This window comes from Crotalus tigris, unplaced genomic scaffold, assembly GCF_016545835.1.
Source record: "Crotalus tigris isolate CLP2741 ecotype Arizona unplaced genomic scaffold, ASM1654583v1 scf7180000017834.3080900, whole genome shotgun sequence".
NCBI classification, from domain to species: Eukaryota; Metazoa; Chordata; class Lepidosauria; order Squamata; family Viperidae; genus Crotalus; species Crotalus tigris.
This window is the reverse complement of record NW_024096662.1, coordinates 2,309,508-2,330,880: the sequence shown is the minus strand read 5'-3', so window position 1 is coordinate 2,330,880 and position 21,373 is coordinate 2,309,508. Positions and strand designations below refer to the sequence as shown.

The 21,373-nt window shown below is 44.3% G+C and overlaps 1 protein-coding gene across 3 annotated transcripts in view; it reads left to right on the top strand.

The window, feature by feature from the left end:
• Nucleotides 1-677: 677 nt before the first annotated feature.
• TFAP2C (transcription factor AP-2 gamma) overlaps nt 678-21,373 on the top strand; it is a 34,835-nt gene continuing 14,139 nt past the window's right edge. Inside the window, exons 1-3 of one of the 3 annotated variants that reach the window (XM_039343260.1) lie at nt 678-966; nt 15,429-15,908; nt 20,102-20,153. In XM_039343260.1, the coding sequence (XP_039199194.1) occupies nt 937-966; nt 15,429-15,908; nt 20,102-20,153 (562 nt within the window). In that variant the 5' untranslated portion in view covers nt 678-936. Of the gene's footprint in view, nt 967-9,406; nt 9,817-15,428; nt 15,909-20,101; nt 20,154-21,373 lie in introns of those variants that run through there. The other 2 variants (XM_039343262.1, XM_039343259.1) reach the window with 2 other exon arrangements.

Below are 21,373 nucleotides of genomic sequence, written 5' to 3'. Positions count from 1 at the left end.
AATTTTTATTTTAAAAATGGTAAACTACGTACTAGGCAGGGTCTCTGCTGGTCCAAGCCAAACAATTTTATAAGATTTTGTTCTGCACCTCCTTCAGAAAGGAATTAGTTTCAACTTATTATACTCGATTTGTTTTTAATTTGATTGGTTCCCAGGGCTACCTGCTTGAATAGAAAGACAGGATAGAAATCGAATGAGGAATAATAAAACAATACCTATGTTTAACGACGGGGAGATATCTTTTATTGCCCCCTTTCTCTGTGTAATTTTATGGCATGGTTTATTTAACCACCTCCAGAGCTAAAAGCAGGCCTGTCAAGCAACAGGCAGCAATCCAACAGGTGAAGCAAGAAGACTTCCAAATTTTGGCAACGCGAAATTCGCGCAGGCGCTCCGCGGAAAAGAGAAAAGTTGGTATCTCATTCACGGGGTGGGTGGGGGGGAAAGGGGAGAAATACCCAGCACATTGCGAGTGGAGCTTTCGTGCAGCGGAGCCTGCAAAACGATCTCCCCTCTCTGAAGCTTTTCAAGTCTCCGGAAGCAGAAAAAAAATGAAACCCACAAGCCATTGGGCTTTCCCACTCTTTTGGGCTTAAAAAAAAGAGAGAGAAGAAAAAGAGGGAGGGGGGGGGAGAGAATAACCTGCTCCGCGCCAGGTTGCCGCTCGCGCCGGGCGGGCAGAAAAAGCCGGCGCGCGCAAAGAGCTCGGCGCTCAGCGGGAGGGGAGGAGGCAGCGTTAGACGCCGAGCAGCTCTTTTCTGCGCAGGCGCGGGGCTCTCGCTCTCCCTGAGCCCCAGGTGGAGCGCTTCGCCCGGGACTCCAGTTAAAGTAGTAGTAGCTGCTGCTACCGCCGCCGCCGCCGCTTGGCCTTTCGGTCCCCTCCCCCGCCCCGTCGGCTGCGTTCCCTTCGTCAAGCCCCCCCCACCTCGGCGGCTCATGGCTCTCCTGGGGAGAATCGACTGGCAGGTATGGGGGGCTTGCGAAGTGGGGGGGGAGGAGGAGGAGGAGGAAGAGAGCGCGTTGCCGGGGCCGGAGAGAGAGACGGGGGCGGGCGGTTGAGCTCTCGATCGAGGGGAGCCCCGCTTGTGCCGGCTCTCCTCTGTCCAGGCCGGGGGAAAGGCGAAGCGGTGGGCGAGCTTCTGCTTCCAGGAGGCGAGTCTTTTCCGCAACTTCTCCGGAGCCTCGCCAGCACGTGGCGGAACGTCGAGCCTGATGTGCGGGGCTGGAGGGTGGGATTCCCCGTCTGGTGTGCTCGGAAGGGAGTCCCGCACCGTCTTAGCGGGGGGGGGGAGGACGGGGCTCTGCCGGTGCCCCGGTGTGGCTCCTCGCATAGCGACGGGAGTCTTTTTTGGTCGGCCCCCGGTGGCTACAGCCCTCCCTGCCGCACACTTGAGTCCCCAGAGTAACTTACTCCTGTGCCCTAAACCGAGCCTAAGTGCGAGAGCTCCGGACTTGGTTCCAGCAAAGCAGCTGATTGAATGATATTAGAAGGCAGGGACCCCCGTCAGTCCCTCGAGACAGACCAAGTCAAAACACAAATCCCAGCAGAAATATTGGAAGTCTACTTTATTTCATGTAGGCTGTACTAACGGGAGCCAGGAGGGATCCAAGCCACCTGCGAGCTTCGGCGGCTGGGGAAGGGGTGATGGTGGTTTGCCATCCCCAGCCGTGTCCAGCCAGAGCTGCTGAAATCTGGCGAAGGGAGGCTAAGAGCTTTGGCTTTGCGCCGCTCAATTTTCCGGAGCTCCTCGATTCCGCTGAGCTGAGCTGACAGCTCCGATCGGCCTAAAGCCGGGGGATTCCCAGGTTGCAATCAAGGGCGATCGAAGCTGGACGGTCTTCTCACATTCTGAGCCGGGGCAAGATCTCCAGGCTCCCTTCCTCCCTCTCTCTGTCTTAGCACTTATGACCAACCTGTGCCATAGTTTTTCAAACAAAAAAGACAGAGCATAAGTGGCTGCGTTCGTACAACAGGTAATGTTGGGAGAGCTTTTAACTCGTTTCCCTTTTGGGAGGACGGGGAGTAGCTTAGCCTGTTGGGTGAACGGCTCTTGTTTGGTATGGAAACTTATTGTGCAAACTCAACAAGCTGTATTATAAAACATGTATCAACTTAGCCAGGATTTTATTGGTTATTTTTTTTTATCAGCTTTCCAACGCTTTTGCTGTTCTCCAACAAGTACCCCAGTTCGCAAATTCGAGGTTCTAGCTAAAGGGCAAGTTTTATTCCCAGGATACATTTATCCATGGTTGGTTGCACCAGAACTCAAGTTTCTGGATTTGCAGGAAACCCTAACCCTAAAGTAAGCCAGAGGTCGAATAACATGGTAGACTAAAATGCAGTTGGCTTGTTTGTGGTTGAGCTCGAGCTCTTCTGAAGTCGGTGGGGCCCCTGAGGTCAAAATGGGCTGGGGAATTTGCCATCTCTTCTATCTTGCACTGTGATTTTTGAAGAACAGCTCAACTCAACATTCACCTGCTGACAGGAGTGGCTGGAACTTCCTGGCCAGAGATAAAGGAAGCATTTTTTTCTTATGCCATTCTGTTCAGTTTGGTTTTTGGTGAGGAATCCAATTGAAAACAATATTTCTCCCTTTAAAACTCAAATGGATGAAAGTATAGCTTTGGGTTGTTTCTGAACCACAAGGATCGATTTCTAGCAGTTGTTGAGGGCTAGAGAAATTTGCATGAGGAAGGGGCCAAAGTAAGTAGCGATCTCTTGGTTCATGCTTTCTTTGAGACTCCAGGATGGCTAGGAATGATGAAAATTGTAATTCCAGACATCTGCAGAGCCAGGGATAGGCAGAAAAGATTGCTCCTACCCCATGAAAAACTGGAGGTTTAATGTGCCCCTTTCCCAACTTCTGCCTGTTTGCAAATGAAGTACAGTTCACTTCTGGCTTAAGTTAGCAACCTCTCAGTATAGTTTCTGTACTGTTTCTCTTAACCACTCTCCAATTTTCGCTTTTCTCCCACAGAGCAAAAATAAGAACAAAAACAATACTTTAAAAATCTTCTGTCCCACTTCTGTGGCATATTGTCAAGAATTCACTCATTTCTCAATATTTTCAGGATTTTGGAATTGTGCAATGTTTTTATTGGGACCTGCAAACTCATTACTGACCTGCTTAACGCCAATATACTTCATTGATTTTAGTTTATCACATAGTTAATCCAGCCAGGATTATGGTTTGTAAAGTAGAATTAATGGTCCAGCTCAATGTAATTTTTTTTGTAATTCCATTATCATGTCTCCCAGAAACAAATGTGTTGGCTAGAGTACAAATCTCTGCTTAAAACAAAGTTATATGCTGTGTTGATACCTCATCCTAACTTTGACAAGTTAATCGAAGATTAAAGTTTTAAAACTGGTCAAACTTTTGGCAGTGGAAGGCCTTTGACTTTTACATAAGTGTCTGAATTCCACAAGACCTCTATGGGAAAGGCTGCAATCCAATGAAAAGATTGTTCTGGAGGGTTTCTGGTAACTGCAGTTTTCCAAGAATTTTTTCCCCACCCCTTTGCCTGCAGTGTTCTGTATTGCTGGTGCTATCTCAAATGCTTAAGCAGATACTTAAGAGTAAATATGTTAAGCCTGAGAATGACACCATTGTACAGAATATAGGAGATCATCTCTGGAAGCAGACAAATCCTTTACCCAATTCTTTTTATCTCAAATGCTCATGCTTAACTACCATAGTTCCTAAACATGAATAGAAGGTGGACAGCTTGGGCTAATTCCATCAATCAATTGACTGGTACTTTTAGAATAAGTCAAAGGAGCAAAGGAAGATATAAGCAAAGAGTTAAAGGGAAGTGGTTGCTTGAAGTGGGGTCAAGATTTGAACATCCATTGGCCCAAAGTTAATACCGCTGGAGGTTGTATAAGCTTGCAGAATATGCTCAGATATTAATATTCAGACACACTCTGTAAAACTATGAAAATGTTCTCTCCCCAGATTTTCATTAGTTGCATTTCCTCTCCATGTATCCACACAACCTGTGTAACTGGCACCCAAATTGTTTGCATAATACACCATACATTGCACAATAAACCATGTTTTTTGGTGTTCATAAAAGCCTAAGTCTTGTACACCACTTCTTCTTTGAGATGGGTAAACATGGTGTGTGAATGTCAAGACAAATGTACAAACTCAAGCCTGTGGTTAGTTTGTACCTCAGTAAATTCTACAAATCCAGAAAATTTATAAATCGTGGTTCCTGTAATAATGGATACATTTGTCCTACAACAAACTGGCTGATTCCTGAAAAATTTAAATTTGATTCTCAGTGGAATGCATGATACCACAGGGCTTTGAATGTTCATGTCAAATATCTTTCCTCAGGCTTATGGCCAAAGTGATTTTATTTATTACATGTATATGCTGCCCATCTCACTGTTGAAGCAATTCTGAATCTGAAGTGAGGTTGTGCAACTACAGCGCTTACTTAGGAGTAAGCCCCATTGTGCTTGGAGTCCATTGTTTTTTAAATCAACATGGTTTGTAGTCTTCCAAACTGCTGGGATAAGGGAAGACTAGGCAGGTAGGATTTCCTTCATAGTAACATGTGTGGCATAGGCACTCAAATTCTGATCATTGTTTCCAATTTTGAAAATTTGCTTGGTAGCCTTGATTTTTAACGAATTTCATCTTGGTAAACCAAAGAGCACCAGGGTCTTAAATTCTGATCTTAACGCCATTTATGTGGACACATTCCCTGCTGGCCCCAAAGCACTGAGTACTGTGTTATTTATTTTCTGCACATAAATCCCTCTTTTAAATCCTTTTTCAAAACCAAACAATATTGATGGTTTCTTCAAGGCAGTTTGTAAGAGAAGGGATAGACCCACAAAAGTTTTTATGGCACAATATATTTTGACTATTCATGGGGGAGAGGTTTGCTTCTCAGTAAGTATATTTGTCACCTCAAATTTCTTATGAAATAAATGGGATTTATTTTAAAGACCAGAAAAAGCTGGAGTTAATCTTATTTCACCAGTTTCAGAAAAGTCATGCTAATGACTTTTATTTTTAATTTAATAGGGCTCACAAGAAATTTTCAGGAAAGCCTAAGCGCTGGCTAGGTCTGTTTCATATTTTAGTAAGACACGGGGTCTTTCTGACCCTGGGGAAAATCTTTTAAAAATGGCAGTTCAGAGTTTTCTCAGAGGTCAGCCATTCTGCCAGAATAATTAAATCCGATCTACAGCAAGTGGCCCTTTTTTTTTCTTCTTCTTCAAACAGCACTTGGGAAAATAATGTTTTTTCTCCTATAGAGGAATGTTAAGGTGAGCTGTGTCTTTTTCTTATTGAAATGCCTCGTCTTAATGACGCCAAGTGCTTAGAGGGGGAGGCTGAATCTCCCCCTTTTTTGTGGTAAATGCAGATTCTTTTGCCCCACCTGGGCCTCAGCCAGTGCTATGAATCAGCACCTGCATGCCAGATTGGGAGATAACAGAGCTGGGTTTAATTGCTGGCTGATTAGTCTCTCCCCCCCCTCCTTTTTTAACCTGGTCAATTGCATCTTCTCTGTGCTTTTCACCTGGGTCATTTTGAAAGTGGGATGGGGTGGGTACTTTCAACTTTCTGGCTCCCTCTATATTCCACTGCTTCTGGAAGAAGCAGTATTTTGACTGGTGACATGTTTAATAAACATAGGGGAAGCGGAGTGACACATCAATGTTAATGAAACCAGCTTGGAGTTTCCTGCGAAGAGATTCCCCAGAGACTCCTCAGAAAGAAAAAAATATGATTGAAGCCACTAAGCAACCATGTATGATTGTGATGGGATTTACTAGCGTGGTACACAGTGGGCAGTTTCATACATCATGCTCAACCCCTAATCCTGGTTTAAGCAAAAGGCCGTTCTCAGCATTTTCATAAGATGCTATGCCTGAAGGAATAAACCGTGTGATAGCTTAAAGTGATGGCTTGTGTGTTATATGGTTGCTTGCAGCATGCTAAACCATCAACTAACCCTGATTTTAGCTTAGAATCTTTGAAGAGCCCTACCAATGTATTGGTTATCTTGGGTGGTTAATTTAATAAACTATGGCTAAGTTAACTATGGATCCATAGATCATAAATCATAATTCAAGAATAGCTCTTAATACTATATTTCCCTCCTTCTCTTGAAGCTTAAAAAATGAAGATAAATGTAAAATGCTTAATGCCCTAATCCTGTGCAGTTCCAAGCTAAGTTGCATGGAATTTACTCAGAGAAAAAAAGCTATAGAATGGACATCCCAAAATGATTCTGGCATGAATAATTTCCAACCAATTTTATTAAAATGCATAAGCTTTCACAAATAAAATTTGTTAGAGGCTACTAGATTCTCCCTGATTTTAACATCAAATCTGTAAACCAGCAGGGGATTTGTGTAGAATTGCTTTAAAAATGCAAGGAAATCCTTCCACATGTTGCCTAGAATTTTTTTTTAAGCCACAATTTGACTCAGGCAAAATTTAACACTTTTTGTATGTAATTTCAGTGGAAGCAATCGTGATCCTTCATATCCCCCTAAAGTCAGGTCAATAAAACACGTCCTCAACTCACAGTATGCCTTCCAAGCTGAGATGTTAGTAATTCTATCTGGATCTCAGCCCGCAAAGCTTGCAACATTTAGGCCGGTAAATCTAATCCAAAGTGCACTCCTTTTTCTCTCTACCAAAAGGAAATTGCAGTGTCTGTGTATATGTGTGTGCCTATAAACCTTTCAAAGGAAAGTGGTTCTGTTTTAAATTTTTTTCCCCAGGACAGAAACTATTTTCTTAATCTATTTCCACTAATTTCTTCCTTTCAAGTAAGTCTACTTTGCACTGCACACAGGGATGTGTGCTTGTGTGTTGCTATTTTTTTTTTTTAAAAAAGACAAATACAGACAGAACTTGAGCAACCAACCTGCCTGCAACTTATCAGAAGGAATTCCACCCAGAGTTTTCCAGAGTATTTTGTGGAAAGCTTCTAGAAGTCAAAAGGATGGGCTCTCCTATTTTACAGATGACAGAACCGGGACAGTGCCTTGCATAGATAGGTGATAGATTGATAGATAGACAGACAGACAGATAGATGATATAGTCAACCGTAGATTGGGAAGAGCAGCTACATCTGGGTTTTGATTGCCTCTGCACCAAGCTGAGTGGAGCAGATTTGGTTTTTAAATTGCCAGCACCCTCTTCCCTATGATTGGGAATATTCCCGGCTGTGGACCTGGAATGAGGATCGAGTGGGGGACAGTTTCTTCCTTTTGGGGACTAAGGAAGGATCTCAGCTCGGCAACGAAGATCCCAAAAATAGAGCAACTTAGCCGGGCTCTCTCTACGGCGTATTATAGCAACGGGGCGCGAAAACTCTGCCCTTCCAATCAATGGTAGGGGGTTTTAGCTAGAAAAAATGGCGAGGGAGACGAGACAAATGTAGAGATAAGGGCATTTTCAGTTACGTATTTATTCCCAATGCGTGATGCTTATTCTGAGACGATAACATCAAATAATAATGCAATATTGTAATATGGCAGGCTTTCCAGACCAGTAGCGTTTTCCTTTGCCGCACGCCGTCCTTTTCCTCGGGCGTAAAGGAAGCGTTAAGGTCGCTTAGCGAGCCAACTCGAAGGCTTTATTATTATTATGCTAAATCCATTTCGCCAGGCGACGAGCGTCCCACGCCCGGGAATCGCCCAACGGTTCCCGAAAAAGTTCTGCTTTCTTTAGGCAGAGCTCCGGCTGGAGGAGTTAAATTCTCCTCTGGGGAGAAGGATTAAAATAAAAGGCCAACGGCGTCGGACACAATAGGGAGAGAGGGGGAGGTCCGGACCATTGGCAGTGTCCCCTCCCCTCCCACGTCCAAGATTCTTCCCGGCGTCAATGTAGAAATAGGTCTTCTGGAATTTCACCAGGGATCGGCGCCGTTTCCCCCTCTTCTCTCCCTCCTCTCCCCCCGGCTGGGAATCGGGCGTCCCCGACCCTTGCACCCGCAGAGCGGGATTGTTGCCTATCCAGGCAAGCGGGTAAATAGGAGCGAACCCAGTTCTTTCCATTAGAAACCAGTAAACTGAGCAGCGGCTCGCTGACCCGGGTCCAGAGCAAAAGAGATCCCGAAGGTGGATCGAGCTCTCCTGCCGAACGGATCCCTTGGGTCTCCAAGGCCCCGTTTGATGCGCCGTTTGATGCGCTGTGTCTCTGTCTCTCTGTCTGTCTCTCTGTCTCTCTATCTACCTACCTACCTACCTACTTGTCTGTCTGTCTGTCTGTCTGTCTGTCTGTCTGTCTGTCTGTCTGTCTGTCTATCTATCTATCTATCTATCTATCTATCTATCTATCTATCTATCTATCTATCTATCTATCTATCTATCTATCTATCTATCTATCTATCTATCTATCTATCTATCTATCTATCTATCTATCTATCTATCTATCTATCGCCTTAACGTAGAAGGAAGCGCTACTCTTTGCAAGGGGGCGGCGGGGAGCCCTTGAGCGGTTTCCCAGGGGCTGCACACGACAGGTTGCTTTAAAAGCACCAGATGACGATCGGGTCTCGGGAGAGGTTTTCAAGCTAGTTCTGTGGGAGACGCGCCAGTATTATTTAAGGAGTAGCTGAATTCGGGGGGGGGGGGAAACAAGGGAAATACTCGGCTTTAGGTTCAATCCCCTTTGCGCTTCCTCTTCTCATTTATAGACGTTTAGATGCACGATTAGTTCTACCCCGATTTTTATTTAGGAGTTAGGCAGTGCGCCAGGGTCTCTTCTCTTCGTTTCTCCCCTATTTTTATTTTTTAATCTCAATTATACGGCTAGGGGTGGCATTTATACAACTCTCTTAAGCTGGCAGCCGGTTCATCCGTTTGGCGAGTTCGCCCTCCAGATTTGCCTCTGAGAAACCCTACGGACAGGGCTCACCCTACGGCTTTAAGCCATCCAAAGCCTAGGCGAGAACCCGTAGGGACCGCTGACCCGATTCAATGGGTCGTGTGAACGACATCGGAAGAATTCTCTCCCCCGTCTCCCAAGACATTAGCTAATCTCACTAGCCCGGCACTCTTATTTGGTAGGTTCAGCTTTGGGGGGGAAATTTTTTTCCCAGGCGGCGCGAGTTGTTTTCCTTCGTTCTTCCTGGCTTTCGCGTCTCCCCAACTTCGGTAGGGGAAATCCAGCGAAGGGAGCCGCGTCAAAGGGGTTAATTTTTCTCGCCGTGCGGGGTCCAGCTGGAAGCGTGCGCCGCAGCGTGAAGCTCTCCCAGCCGGGTTGCGTGCGCGCATTGAGCGCTTGCCCCGCCCCGCTGCTAGCCATGCGTGTGAGTAGCCTTCGGGCAGGCTGGCGCTTTCCCAGGCGCGCGCGCGCGTGCGCGCTTTGGAAAGGCTCCAAAGGCCAAGAGCGCGAGCGGGGCGGGGTTTCTCGTGCTCACGCTAACTTCCCCATTGGCTAGCTTTGCGCCGCCTGTCAGGGGAAAGCCGCCTTGTCCTGGGCCCTCCCTCGGGAGGGGTTATTCTAATAAGGTGGCCATTAAGGGTGGCGGGATGGGAAAAGAACTTCAGTGATTAAATTCTCGGGCGGACTCTCTCTCCCCCAGCTATTTTGTTTATATGCCTGTCCTTAAAGCAGCTCCTTGAAGGTTGGGGAGAGAGTTCTACTTTCTCCAGCTCCCTCCTTGGATTTACCATACTTTAAGGCTGGGGTGCTTTACCTCCCCGCCCTTCGGGTTCATATCCTTATAGAATTGATTTTACTTATTTTTTTAAAAAAATAATTTTGGGGAATACTGGACGCCATGTTGTGGAAACTAGCAGACAATGTCAAGTACGAAGAAGATTGCGAGGTGAGAAGTTAAGACTATGAATGTGGCTAGTCCTCATTGATCAGACGGGGGGGGGTGTCTCGTTGCTGCTTTGGTTATTGGCTTTAAGTTCACGTCTACGCAGAAGTTGGGGGGGAGGGACAGATCAAAGCGAGCTTAGTGGACGGTTCCCCCGAGTTAAACCGAGCTATTGGAAGGTAAAACTTTGCTCCAGATTGTATTTGGGAGTATAGTAATCGGCTTCTAGGAGCGCTGCGTTCCGGGCATGTGTATCTGATACGATATGGGGTTTTCTTGGCATTCGTAGGGCTTGACTTAGTAAATAATTTAAGGTGCAAATCCTAAGCACGCTGAATTCAAGGTATAGTTTAAGGAATACCTTTACGGTCCAATCGGGTACTCGTAAATAAGTCCCGGGGAAATCGAATGAGCCTTACTCCCGGGCACGTACTTTTTAAGTGCGCTAGATCTCAGCATCGGATCGCTGAAATGTGAGTTTTCTGCTTTTAATTAGGTTGATCTATTAAAGCGCTGCCCGCGCTGCCGTTTTGACCCTGGTAAAAATGGTGATGGGGCGTCCAAACTTAAATCGGATGCGCTCTTTCCCATGTGTTGAAAAAAAGGGGTTCGGTTATTCCTTTTTTCTCTTTTTCAAAGCTGGCGGTGGGGGTGCTCTCGACGTCCTCGGCCTTGAATGTTGGGCTTCTGCCTCTTTCTTGCAGGGCCCCTGATGTCAGAATAAGGCTTTTTTTAAAAAAAGTTTCAGCCGGACTTCACTTTAGAGGGGAGGTACAGGATTTCCCTCGCATCCCCGCCGTCATCCGCTCAAAGGCGGCTTCGGAGTCGCCCTTGAATTGAAAGCAGCTTGGTCCACATTTAAATAGCTGTTTCACTTCCTCCAAAAAATAAAGGGTCTCCCTTTGGCTTTTGCGTTGTATCCCTAGAGGTGGATAACGAGTCCCCCCCCCCCAGGAGCATCCTTCGGATCCACCTCGCATCCAAAGGCCTCCCCCCCCCCCGTGCAACTTTTGTGCAACGCCTGAGACACCGCGAGCGCCAAAAGGGCCGGGCGCTTATTTCGCACTGCTCGCGTGGGACCGACTGGCCGGCCTGTTACTATCGTCTTTCCCGGAGGAAGATCGTGAAAATGCGGCAAAGAATATGCAGAATTCCTAAACTAATTATTCCTTCTCCCTAGTGCCAGCGTGACACCAGGCTTAGGTGGCGATCCCTTTAAAGCCGTGCAAACCTGGTGGGCTGTGTTCCTATAAAAACCTTAATCGGGTTCTTAAAAAGATCCCGTGGATGCGCGCGTCCAGGCTTAATTAAGCGTTCACTCTCATTCGCGCGGAGTCCCGCCTGAATTAGCTTGTTGCTCGAAAAACGAGGGTTATTTCAACAACCGCGTCAAAAGTCTTGTGCGAACACAGCCGTCCTAGCGCGCTCGGAAAGAACCGCCCTTGAACTCGACTGGGTTTACCCGTAAAGGATTATAACAACCTCCCCACCCCAACCTACCCCCGGTCCCTTAAAAAGAAAAGGAAATCTTGTTTCCTTCTTTGAAAACTTTTCGCTCCCGCTCTGCCCCAACGCTTTCCCCTCGCGAGGCAGGGAAAAAGGAAGAAAAATAATAAAAGCCTGGCTTTGCCGAGGAGCGGAAATGATTAATCCCTGCCGGCTCTTTCCACACCACCACCCCCAACCTCCCAATCCCGCCCCGCGGGAAATCCAGGCAAACTTTTTTTGCACGCTTCCAGGCCGAGGTGTGCGCAGGGCTCCAGTCCTCCCACGCGGCGGGGCGGGGTGTGGCGTGGAAGCGAGGGCCCGGGCGAGCGGAGCCTCCGAAGCCAACGCTCCAGCCTGTTGGACTGGTTCCGGCAGCGGGGAAGGGCAGGAGGAGAAAAAGAGGCCTCGGGAAGGGCAGGAAGACGTGGACGATCTTGGCACGTCCGAAGGGCACCGGAGCCCTCCCCCCTCGGCGCCTTTAACTGGAGCACCAAGCACACCTCGGGAAAAGGGGTGCCGGAGGGTTTGGAAATCCTAGCCAGGCTTGGTTTTCCCTTCAAGGCTCAGCGAAAAATTTGCCCTGGACTAGTTTACCTCTTGTGCTCAGGTGGCTGGCTGGCTTGCTTGACAAGCCCTGACCCGAGTCCTATTGGGGAAGGGGCGTGCCTAGGATGGACAGGACTTTCCGAAATTCCGCTTTTGCGAACAAAAGCATCGATCTTCCTCTTTTTCGATGAATGGGCATTTAAGCCTTGCGGAAAAAAAAAAAAAGAATTCGGGCGTTAATCGGTATCGATTGCTCTGCAATAGAAAAGCTTTCTGGTTGCAGCTTAAGCCTGGCCTTGCCCTCCCACCCTTTTGTTTAGACTGTTTCTCCCCACCCAAGTTATTTATTTAAATTACCTCCATTTGATTGCATATTTTTATAATGTCTTCCACGACACCCCCCCCCCCACCCAGGTGGGTCTTGCAGGCCGATTTCCTGCAACTTGTTTTTAAGGATCAGATAACAGCCCTACGGGGAGATTTTTGGCTTAAGCAGAAATAGTTACTGGGATGCCCCCCCCCCTTTCCTAAATGTCCCTACCCTCCCTTTTTGAAGAACCCAAACCAGATTGCAGTCCTCTTCCTGGCAATGGGAAAATGAAGAGTCCTGGTGACTCTAAAGTGCTGAGATTACACAATAGCCGTAGTTGAAATGTGACCAACTGGGTAGTGGGTGAATGCATTGTGTGAATGTAGACAAGTGCGTAGCCATAGCAAACTATGGTTTGAGTAAGCAAGATTAGCCATTGCGTTCTGGCAACCACTATGTCTTGAGTAATTCTCCTCCAAGGTATATTTTCCAACAAAATGATGAGCCTTTTGCTTGATTAGGAATACATATTTTAAGATGACAATGATTGTATTGGCACAACACGGTTACCCAAGAAGATAAAGACATGCCAGATGTATTTGTAGAACATTTAGTTGATTTGTTTAACATGTGTGAGTGTGAATCTAATACATGTTTGATCAGTTTGTGGTTCAGTTTGTGCTGCTTTTTGCATTTAGACACTTGAGGATTTCACAGGCTGAGCAGGGACAGGGACGTTTCTGATTTCTACAGTGTTTAGGAGTAAGCCAATAGGTTTGGTAGAGCTCCTTGCTAAGTAAATTGGGCACAAGGTTGCAACCTCAAGTAAATTGGGGGATCCCTTTTTGATCCTAAATTCACTTTTCTTTAGGGATTACAGGAAAAAAAATGCCCTGGCAAGGGAGGATGAATGATGCAAAAAAATAAAAATTAAAGATCTGGAATCAGATTTAATACAGTTGGAAACAAGGCTGAGAATCAGCATAGAGACAAATCTTTACTATTTAATAATTAAAGGTGCAAGGAGATTGAGAAGTCACCCCTCCAGGATAGAGGCTGTCTGGTAACAGGGCAAGCAAAGAAGCATCCCTGGTTTTTTTTTTTTAAAAAAAAAAGCAAAGAAGCATCCCTGTTTTGTTTTTTTAAAAAAGCGGATTAGCTCATCTTTGTTAGGCTGTGAATTACTTTTTTCTTTGTTTTAACATCTTTAGTGAAATTAAATTAACAAGTCAGAGAACCTTAATTGCAGCATAAGTCTAAATATGGCTGGGACTGGTTGCCTGAGTTTTACCCCTAGGAATCTTGGCCTCTTAACAAGACTTCTGGGCCTCTAGAGCTGGTTGCCGAGTGCCAGGATAGGAAGAATAAGACTACTCTGAGGGGTAAAATAAACCAAATTTATTTGGGGGGGAGGAGAGGAAAGAGACCTTTCCTATCCAAAGAAAATAGAAAATAATGTAAAGTTCTTTCAGACTTTCTCTAGGTTGACATGCAATTGGGGACAATCTGGGGCTTCTCGGCAACGATGACTTCCAACATCACTCATTCATAGCAACCTTAAACCTGCCTCCTCCCACCGCCCTATAGTTAATCTGTTAGAAGCACTTTTCCCTCTTGCCTCTCATTTCCAGTTTTGCTTTGATTGATTTTCCCCCCGTTTTTTTTTTTAAAGGAAAGAAGCTGTATAATTCCCAGTGGCCCAGCATTGAGATGTTATGCTAGTTGCGGTTTTAACACTTAGTTTCAACTAATTCAGTAATCAGTGATTGGTAACCTGCAGTAGCCTTGAAGATATGTACAATCCAACAGGTTGGGTTTCATAGTGCATGCCTTATTTTTTAAAAGAAATCCTCTGAATGCCGGTAAACTATCACTACAGTATTAATATTAGTAATCACACACACACACACACAAACAGAGGAATCCTTATATAGCTCCATGTCAGATATCCTGGCTAATGAGTTAATTAACTTTTTGATTGCTAAAAGGATGTTTGGTGTTTCATGCAGCAATAAGTGGGCAAAAGGGATGGTTGTTAATTTAGATGCATAATTTTGTAAATTCGTGGTACATTAAGAACTGATAGCATTTCTTTTAAAAACAAAACAACTTGGAAGTTGTGATTATATTTTTGGAGGGAGACCAAGTATCTGTAGAATCAATGGCAAAGTTATTGAACTTCTTGAACGCAATGGTACTTAAATTCTGATTAATCAATATATGGTTAGATTGCAAGCCAAATATTTCAGGATAATATACGTACGTTTCTGAATAGCTGCCAGAGATTGAGGGTCACATATTGGGATCCCAGGATCCTGCATTCTCTAGCGGTATCTGCTCTCTGGAATGAAATGCTCGGGATCTCATTGTCTGGAATAAATTTAAAGGACTTCCATTCTGCTAGGATTTTAAAGGACCTTAAAGATCTGGCTGTTTGCCTAGATGTTTAGAAAGGACAATTGATGCCTCCTTTTTGCTTTCAGTTCTAATGAGTTTTATTTTCTTTGCTATCTTTGTGTTTCACATATTTTTTTATATGCTGTGTTTTTTAAATGTTTTAACAATTGTAAACCACTTGGAGTCAGGTAGCATCTACATTTAATAAATTAGTGAACTGCCTAGAGATAGGTGATCAGTATGACTTGTAAATCAATAAATCAAACAAACAATGCTGCAAATTGTTTCCCCCCATTTATTACAGAGTATGGTTTGTTATATGTTTGTGTATGAGGTATGAGAATTTTTTTTCACTTGACTGGCCCCAAAATATATTAGGTGAAAATAAAACTTGATGTTAATTGGTTTGCAATTTGTGGCATTTAAGCTTAAAACAGCAGGTTCATGAGTCTAATTAACTGATCTCTGCCACATTTGATTACAAATCCCCATCCCAAGCAGTATGAGGGAGCTGTCTTTATTTAAACTGTTTAATCCAAAGCAAATGCACTTATTTTAAGAAGAAAATACAGGAATTAGTTGAAAGTGTGAGGTCATATAGTTCTGCAGTCCAATCTCATGAACTGCAGAGGGCTTGTTTTGGAGGCTACTTCCAGTTGGAGTCCTTGGAGGTTGCAGCTAAATAAATGCTTGGGTAGTAATTTTCCTGAGAAAGAGAAAGAAAAGAAAAGAAGAGAAGAGAAAGAAAGAAAAAGAAAGACCAATGGGGCTTAATTTCCCAATGTCACCCATCAAACAGTGCATGGCAGCAGTTTGCAGGTCTTCCTCCAGTTTGAGAATTTCACTAATTGGGTTGCATGTGGTTTCTTCTCAGGACCGGCACGATGGAAGCAGCAACGGGAATCCCAGGTTGCCTCACCTCTCCGCTGTCAGCCAGCACCTCTACAGCCCAGCTCCCCCTCTTTCCCACTCAGGGACCTCCGATTTCCAGCCACCTTACTTCCCTCCCCCCTACCAGCCTTTGCCTTACTCCCAGTCCAGTGATCCTTACTCACACCTCGGGGATCCTTTTTCTATCAATCCACTTCATCAGCCGCCACCACCTCCCCCCAGCCAGCAGCAAACCAGCTGGCCCAGCCGTCAGAGCAACCAAGACCATTCCGGTTTATCCCACCATGCCCGATCAGGCTTGATGCCTCATCTCCCAGCTCTGGAAAGCGGCTCCCTGGGGACAAGAAGGGACACCTACAGGCGATCTGAGCTGCTCCTGCCCCACGGCCATGGGCTCGATGCTTCCAGCCTGGCAGAGAACTTAGGACTGCATGACATGGCCCACCAGATGGAAGAGGTTCAGGTAACAATTCTGGGGTCAAAATAAAATTGCCATGAATGGGAAGGATGGTACAGCAGCATTTGTTAATCTGTGGTCTTTGGTGCTCCCTTAGCTTGGTTGTTTACTTGCAGACATTTCATTGCCCAAATTAGGTAACATCATCAGTGCTGCCAATGTTACTTATTCTGGGTCACAGGTCAGCAACCTGCGGCTCCGGAGCCGCATGAAGCTCTTTGAGCCTTCTGCTGCGGCTCCCAGCCTCCTCTGCCATTTGCAGAGAGAGAGAGAGGCACTTGCGCTCCCCCCCCCTCTCTCTCTGTGTGTGTGTGTGTGTAAAAAAGAGAGTGGACTCACGCTGTTCTCCGATCAGCTGAAAAGCTTATTGGGCAGGCTCCTTCCTTTGCAGGAGAGAGCTAGCTAGCCCAGCTATGCTGACTCAGGAATTCTGGGAGTTGAAGTCCATGAGTCATAAAAGAGCTGAGGTTGCCTTACCCCTGAGCTAGCCCAATAAGAATGTGTGTCAGCTTGTTGGAGAACAGCTTGAAGTCAGCTTGCCAGGTGAGCAGAAGATTGGAGAGAGGGAGGGGGGGAGAGAAAAAGAGAGAGAAAGAGAGAGGGGGGAGGAAAGATAGAGAGGAGAGAGAGAGAGAAAGTGAGAGAGAGAGGAGGGAGAGGAAAGAGAAAGAGAGAGGGAGAGGAAAGAAAGAAAGAGGGAGTAGAAAGAGAGAGAAAGAGAGAGAGGGAGGGAGGGAGAGAGAGACAGACCCTTTTGACATCTAAAATAAAAATAACACTGTATATATCCTTTTTTACCTTTATGATATATTCAGTGTTATCTTCATTTTAGATGTCAAAAGGGTTTTGCGCTCTCAGTGTTTTGTTTTCAGTGGGAAACAGGTCCAAGTGGCTCTTTGAGTGTTTTGGGTTGCCTATCCCTGGTCTGGGTAATGAAACATCTGCAAGAAAAATGACCAAACTCAGAGAGCACCAAGGACCTCTTATTTCAACCCTGAGCTACAAATATTCTTTATTAACTTTTGCTAATAGCTTGGTCAAACTTGAGCTATCTTACTAAAGAAACCTTTACAGGTAGTCCTCGAATTACAATTATTTGTTTAGTGACTATTTGAAGTTAACAATTGCACGGAAAAAAATGTCCATTTTCCCCACTTACGACATTTGCCGCATCCCCGTGGTCACGTGATCAAAGATGCTTTGATGCTTTCAGATGCTTGGCTACTGGTTCATGTTTATGACGGTCGCAGTGTCCCCGGGTCATGTGATTGCCTTTTGCGACCTTCTGACAAGCAAAGTCAATGGGGAAGCCCGATTCGCTTAACAACCATGTTAACTAATTTAACAACTGCAGCGATTCACTTAACAACTGTGGCAAGAAAGTTTGTAAAAGTGGATCAAAACTCACTTAGCAACAGAAATTTTTAGGCCAATTGTATAGTTGTAAGTCGAGGACTAGTTGTATTGGGAGAGGTTGAAATTCCCAGTTCTGGATAAACTTGCATTCAACAAGAGATCCCTTGAGTCCCTCTGAATCCTGCCCAGAATTGAGCATTATACCCTTAATTTTGAGAAAATAGGTATTGGTGTTTTTTACTTAATTGTTTAGCACTTGATTATATCATTTGTGTTCACGTTCATCCACTAATTTTGCCTTCATGGTGATGGATCTAGATCAGGAGTAGGCAACCTGGGCTCTTTTATGACTCTTGGACTTCAACTCCCAGAATTCCTGAGCCAGCTGGCTCAGGAATTCTGGGAGTTGAAGTCCACAAGTCATAAAAGAGCCCAGGTTGCCTACCCCTGATCTAGAGTGAACAGATTAAAACATGAAGATGTATACAGTCACTGCAGTAACATTAAATCTAAAATAAAGGGTGGGGGTTGGGAAGCACAAAGGATCCACTCTGAGAATTTTATGCTCATAAAATTGCAAGGAAGTGGAAAGGGTTGCAAGCATTTTCTGTTCACTGAGAAAATGCTGGTAGAATGGATGGTTTTGTTCAGCCACGTATGCTTATTTTCTTTATATATGAAAATCTGTATGAGAAGCCAGGTATGGGTGAATCAAGTTTTAAACTGATCATTACTTCACCCTGAAGTGTGTATTACTCGGGCATGAAAGAGGCATTTCACAAACACAGAGGTGTGAGAATCTGTCTTTCCTCCATTGCTTCATAACCTGTGCAATCCTATTATTGAACACTCCTACAGCAATGACATGGCTACCTTGCTGCCTGTGCTTCGTCATTCCAAGGAACAGAGCTTGATGTGCTAACATTGCTTTCTCCAACTTGATGTTCTCCAGCTGTTCTTAATCAGTTCCCGGCCAACAATGGCCAATAGCATTCCATATTTGCAAGCCATCAGGTTGGGGAAGGCAATAGCAAAGAGCATTTTATTTTTATTTTTTTCCCATTTGCATCCTGCCTTCTTGGTCAACCAAACAGCTAAAGTGGTTCATTTCATTTGTACAGAAATCCTCCATGCCGGAAGGGAAGTTAGCTAAGTGAGTCCATTTATTCAGATTTGGCTCCAAAATAAAACTGCCTCACTGATTTGCAGATTTTAACCAGAGGGATAGAAGACCTGCATTGTTAACAAGGTGTTGTTTTGCTCAGTCTCAAAGAGTGACATTCCAATAGTCTTGTAGTAGTTTTGTAGCTTGCTCCCAAAATTGTTGGTCTTTCATTTCATGGTTAGGTCACATTTTTTTATGTCCCTGTGAGTCAGATTTTGACTCCTGATGACTGCATTGAGAGGTCTCTTGCAGTTTTCATGACAAGGATTTTCACCAGTGGTTTGCCACTGTCTTTTCCCCAAGACTTGAGAGGGAATGAGTGGCTCAAGGTCACCCAGCTGGTTTTGTGCCTAAGGCAGGGGTTCTCAGGCTGGCTGAGGAATTCTGGGAGTTGAAGTCCACAAGTCTTAAAGTTGCCAAGGTTGAGAACCCCTGGCCTAAGGCAACATTGGAACTCCTGTTCTCCCAATTTTTAATTGGATGTCTTAACCTCTACATCAAGCTAGCTCAGGTCATCTAGGATAATTCTCTGAAAATAATTACAGGTAGTCCTCAATTTACAACAGTTCATTTAGTGAACGTTTGAAGTTACAATGACACTGAAAAAAGTGACTTCTGACTGTTTTTCACAGGACCGTTGTGGCATCCCAGTGGTCATGTGATCAAAATTCAGAGGCTTGTCAACTGACTCATACTTATGATGGTTGCAGTGTCCTGGGGACACGTGATCACTCTTTGTGACCTTTTGACAAGCAAAGTCAATGGGGAAAGCCAGATTCACTTAACAACCATGTCACTAACTTAACAACTGCAGTGATTCACTTAACAAATGTGGCAAGAAAGGTCATGAAGTGGGGCAAAGTTCACTCAACAAATGTCTCGCTTAGCAACAGAAATTTTGGGGTTCAGTTGTGGCTGTAAAACGAGAACTACCTGTAGACCAGAGATAAAAAAGCTCAACTGTTCAGATGTTGGTGTAATTCACCCACAGTGCTCATCCTCCTGATTAATTTTGCCATTAGGTATGTGATCCCTTCCCTTGTCATTTGTAAATCAGTTTGTGTTGGGGATATATTCACACATCACACCTGGTTTCAAGCAGGCCAGCCATATGCTAGCTTAACACGATGATACGAACCACTTTTTCCTGAACTATTTTGAGGTCAGCTTAAATGTTCTGAGTTATGATCATTGCCCTTTGGAAATGGAGAACTACAGATTCTGTGTTTGTGCACACCAGCACCCTAAATGCCTCAGTCATGAATGAACTTCCTCACTTGTTTACCTGGGGATTTAAGTAGATCCATGAATGCAGTCACAACTTTTGAAATCAGTAGATCATAATTCTAAATATGCACAAGAATGTACATAGCATGTTTACTGAAAAGGAAAGCCGCTGGCTTGCTTCCTTGAATAATAAGCTGACAGGCACTGGAACTTTGTATGATTGTACATCCCATTGATCTCAGTACGATTTCAAGCAGGTTAATTTTTGTTGGTTGGGTTGGCCTGTTTTAGATGTCCATTAAAATTTTTTGCTGTAAAGTTTTGTGTCTTTTACTAAAAACAATTAGGGGAATATGTTAATGAAATATGTTTGTATATTGGGTGGGGAAGCGGGCACAAATTGTATTCCACAACTGTATTCTTAAAAAAAAAATTCACATTCTCTCTCCAGAATGTGGAAGATCAGCACTTATTAATGCATGACCAGACAGTCATTAGAAAAGGTCAGTAAGTTTACATTCTGCTGGTTTGTTTTCTTTTGTCTTTTATAGGATGGTATTTTCACTCATAAACTTTTTAGGAGTTTCAGATTTGCCTTTATGTTCCTTTTTGAAAAGAGACTTTGTTTAAAACAACAACAAACAACTAAAGTATAAAAAAGTAAGATTCTCTCCCCCCTTCCCCCAGCCACCAAGTTTTTTATATGAGCTGTCATATATACCCACAGATATATATACATATATTTCTGAAAAGATGAACATGAATATTTATTTATAAACAAATATTTTACAAATCTACATTTTAAAAAAGTATCTACACCCTAGATCTTGGCTTAATACAATGGATTTAAAATGGGTTAAGTTTCCTTCTGAAGACCTTGTAGTAATTCCTTGGATGTTATGTTCTCGGTTACAATATATAATGTATAATTTTGGAGAATGAGTTCTGTTTGTTAAAATTTGCTGTTTTGTTATTATCCATTCATTGGTAGTTATAGATGTCTTAGAAGGAAAAAAAATCCTTCATCTAAGAGGTTGGAGGAAAAATGAAAACTCTCAAGAATAATAGAAATATTTTTTTGAGGATAGTGAACTCTCTCTTTTGCATTGTTATTACCGTAAATGCCGGCGTATAAGGTGACATCCGCGAGTGCTGAAATCGGCGCCAAAGACGGGGGTCGTCTTATATGCTGGAAATACTGGTAGTTTCCGGCGTATAAGACGACGTTCTAGGAATGCGGCCCGGCGATAAAGATGGGGGTCGTCTTATACGCCGGGTTGCCTTGTACGCCGGCATATATGGTACTTGTGTTTAACGTGGGCAAATCAATGAAGAAATGTTCCTGCTGCAACTAAACACTTTGGCCTTAGCTTCAACATTTATTTTTAGTGGGTTTCTGTTCGATATATATATGTATATAAAATAGAGCATACCCTTTTCTTTTAAAAAGAGAGGTCTCTGTTTGGTTAGATACGTGGTAGCCTTCCCTAAAGGGGCCCTCTGTGCCACAGCAGCCATTATACGTGAACAGCTCTAATTTAATATGAATTTATGGGGCTGTTGTGTATCCACATCACAAGCTTCTACTGGTGATATTTATAAGGTTGAGGTGCAGATCCATGGTGGAGAAACTGCACAGACCTTTCCCCCTTTTTTTGTTGCATAATTCACAAACCCCTAAAGTTTTTAGAATAAATATATAAATCAAAGGATGATTTTGTCT